This window comes from Otolemur garnettii, unplaced genomic scaffold, assembly GCF_000181295.1.
Source record: "Otolemur garnettii isolate 467f Iridium unplaced genomic scaffold, OtoGar3 scaffold00063, whole genome shotgun sequence".
Classification (NCBI taxonomy): Eukaryota; Metazoa; Chordata; class Mammalia; order Primates; family Galagidae; genus Otolemur; species Otolemur garnettii.
The window spans coordinates 3,454,952-3,458,589 of NW_003852458.1; the positions used below are offsets into that span (position 1 = coordinate 3,454,952).

The 3,638-nt window shown below is 44.2% G+C and overlaps 1 protein-coding gene across 2 annotated transcripts in view; it reads right to left on the reverse strand.

Annotated features, from left to right (window-relative positions):
* Window positions 1-3,638, reverse strand: part of AGXT2 (alanine--glyoxylate aminotransferase 2) — a 38,088-nt gene that overhangs the window by 25,879 nt on the left and 8,571 nt on the right. For both annotated transcript variants that reach the window (XM_012807112.2, XM_003792935.3), the window contains exons 4-5: window positions 3,386-3,509; window positions 1,459-1,553 (exon numbers count right to left, since the gene is read on the reverse strand). In XM_012807112.2, the coding sequence (XP_012662566.1) occupies window positions 1,459-1,553; window positions 3,386-3,509 (219 nt within the window). The remainder of the gene's footprint in view (window positions 1-1,458; window positions 1,554-3,385; window positions 3,510-3,638) is intronic.

Here is a 3,638-nt window from a genome sequence, read left to right on the forward strand (position 1 = left end):
GCCGTCACTGTTGTTTGGCCCGCCCAGGCTGGATTCAAACCTGCCAGCTCAGGTGTATGTGGCTAGTGCTCTAGCTGCTTGAGCCACAGGCACCGAGCCATAGATCTGACACTGTAAAAGGAATTTTGGAGAACATCTGGCCAACAACCCTGACCTTAGGACCTACCTGTCCCATTCCTCTAAAAGTAAAGAGTCTCATCTTTTAGCATCATGTCAGAAGTAACATGTATAACAAGTACTAGTCTGCGAAGTCGTCAATCTCAGAAAACAAATATTTTTTCCTACTATGCAGCTGTTGCTCAACATCTTTAGAGAGGCCTCATTAAGTGCCCTACAAGCCACCTTCTTTGGATTACCAAAATCCTAGGTTTTGTTTCTTTTGAACTGGAAACAGTTACCTTTAGTATAAATTATCCTAAGCACCCACCAGTCTTGGCTTCACATGAATTTTAACAATTTTCCCAAATCAAAATTGCCCTTAAGAATTTAGAAGGAATCAAAAAGACTATTCAAAAGGATGGTCATGTATCTTGAAAGAGGAGAAACAACATGTGCTGAACCCTGGTCATCCCATGACTGCTTTGAATAGATCAATAGTTCCCTGGACATATGTGTGCACATTCTGGAATGTTATTTAGGTAAAATGTCAATCACAATTCTTTATTGCCACACTTCTTTGATAGCAAATGTAACTGCATACTCATCTTAGATGGAATATGCAGCATTAGATGTGCTGAAGCAAGAGTAAAATAAATCTTTAGAATTTAGAGAGAAACTATGGCCAGAGAGTATAAGAAATAGGATTATTTCCTCATTCCATCAGGAATAGTCACTCTAAGTCACTCCTGTCTTTTACATAAAACTTATAAAAGTCTGTTTAAATGTATTGTGTAAAATTGCCCGAGAGGCAACTGTGAGCAAAATGCTTAGTTTTCTTTAATTTTAATGCTGTTATAGTCTTCAAGGGTTTAATAACTAATCAGTTAAATTATCCACCTTGAAAAGTCAAGTGGGTGTAGCTGGCACTGTGGAATCAGTAGATGGACGCTTGTCACAAGCAGCAGTCCCAATGGTCCCAGTGTCACATGGCAGAGCCCTGCTCTTCTATGGATGTAGAGCAGTCATTTACTGCTTGGCATGTGTTGTGGCTCCTACCACATCTTTAAGGTTAAAAATCGCCATGCGACCTCCTTCTTAAGTCCATAGGAAGCTCTATGATATAATAAGGACTCCCAAGTTGTTTGTGACCAGTCAGGGCCCCTGCTCGTAGATAGGCCAATTACGATGGGGCTATCCAGTTATATGATTCATTTAACTGATCCCACCCTAAAAATTAGGAAGTTAGGAAAATACTCCTGGGAAGACTCCTCTCCCTGTCCATGCTACAGTTTTGAGACACACATTTAGGATTAGGGTAAGTCAGTGTTACTGAGGTTGAATATTCCAAGGCCTGGTTACCTGAAAGAGATGATGTCTGTGTTGTGTGAGTGTGCTCTGGCCATCAGCATGGCCAGGTCATTGGCTTCCGAGCCACTGTTCATGAGGAAGATTACCTGGGGAGGAAAGAAGACATATGACCTTATGCTTTAATTTGTTTCCTTACTACCCAATTCATTCAAAATTGCTCAGGATGTGCGTCCCAGACCAGCACGGATTACTTAGCGGTCTCATCATTATGTGTATTGAGTAGCCCTTTATTTGGTCCAAATACACTTAGGTCTTTTGCGTGCCTGGCTATGAACTGTGGGACATGTGGAAGTGGCTAAGGGACTGTCTCTGCTGTGGACCATTCTGGGCTTTCACTGGCTTTATGTGACGTTCTGTGAAGTGCTAAGGTGGGGAGACTTGCTGAGGGGCACACAGTGGTTAGCGGCCGAGCAGTTGGATGACTGGGTCTCAGCTCCTAAACCTACCCCCACCCCGACCTGATTCTGAAGACTTGGAACGAGGCAGAACCCCCAGCCCCTGGGGGTTGTCCCATCCTGACTGTGCCGTGTGTGAGAGAACGCTGAAGACCACGTCAGCCAACACAAAAATGCAGCTCAGCTGAACCAAAGAATGAGGAGCACTGAGGGGAACTGTTGTCCTCTGAACTCAGGACCGGAGGCCAGTTTATGACTTTGTGACTTCCATGAACATCTGGAGCTGACCTCAGGTTGCAGCTATGCCAGGTTTCTTCATCTACTCCAGATAATACAGTGGATCTAGACAATAGAGCTACCACGCTAAAATAACAGCAGTCAACACCACGGACTGGACACTGTTCCAGGTTCTTCATATATATTAATTCATTTAATGCCTGAATGCAAACTATGGCCTACATTTTAACATTTCAATTCAATTTAAGTTTTTTAAATTTTTGTTTATTTAATTCTTTTATTTTTTTGATACTGAGTCTCATTCTATTGCCCTGGGTAGAGTGTGATGGCATTACAGCTCACAGCAACCTCAAACTTTGGGGTTCAAGAGATCCTCTTGCTTCAACCTCCTGAGTATCTGGTACTATGGGTGCCTGCATGACACCTGGCTAGTCTTTTCTATTTTTAGTAGATATGAGGTCTCACTCTAGCTCAGGCTGGTCTCGAACTCCTAAGCTCAGGCAATCCACGCACCTTGGCTTCCCAGAGCACTAGGATTATAGGTATGAGCCCACTGTGTGTGGCAAATTCAGTCATTTTAGATGCAGAAAAATCTCACTTAACAAAAATATGTAAGTGTATTTTGGACCAAATAAGCTGAATGACTCTACTGTTTATAAAAGAAGAAATGCAAATAACTTTGAAGAAAGCCTGTGAAGCAAAGGGATAGAAAATTTTCTCACACCTGTAATCCCAGCCCTTTTAGAGGTCAAGGTGGGCCATTGCCTGAACTCACAAGTTTGAGACCAGTCTGAACTAGAGTGAGACCCCATCTCTAAAAAGAGCCAGGATTGTGGTGGGCTTCTATAGTCCCACCTACTTGGGAGGCTGAGGCAAGAGAATTGCTTGAGCCCACGATTTGAGGTTGCTGTGAGCTATGATGCCACGACATTCAACTGGGAGCAAAAAAGTGAGATTCTGTCTCAAATAAAAAAAAAAAATTCTTGAGGATATAGATGAAAACATCGGAAGTCTGGGGCTCCTGGTAACTGATTTCTGCAAAGATGTGGTGAGGAGAATGGTAAAAGAGAGGCAGAGGCTAAGAAGTGACACAAATGAACGTTGACTTTCTTCACCAGCGATCCACAAAGTCCCTTCCTCTGTGCAATTGCTTTCAGATATAGCTATCAGCTTTCCATTATGGATGTTCAACGCACAGACCAAATTCCCTCCCCATATTCCTGCCTCCTAGGGCAACTGCACCTGGAAGCAGAGATTCCTGCCCCTGTGAGTGGAGAGCGTTATACCTTGAGAGGCTCGGGGAGAAGTGCTGAGAGCTTCTCTGCATACTCGTGGATTGGGGGGTGGAAGAAGACAGGGCTTGTGTGCCACAGGCGGCCAAGCTGCTTCTGTGCCACTGCGTTCACCTTCCTGGGTGAACAGAGGAGCAGAGTTACCCATGCTGCCCACGGGCATGTCCCCCCAGCACACACACTGGCCACGGAACCCAGACGCATGGCTTTCTCTCAAAGCGATTCACGAGGTGGATTTCATCCACAC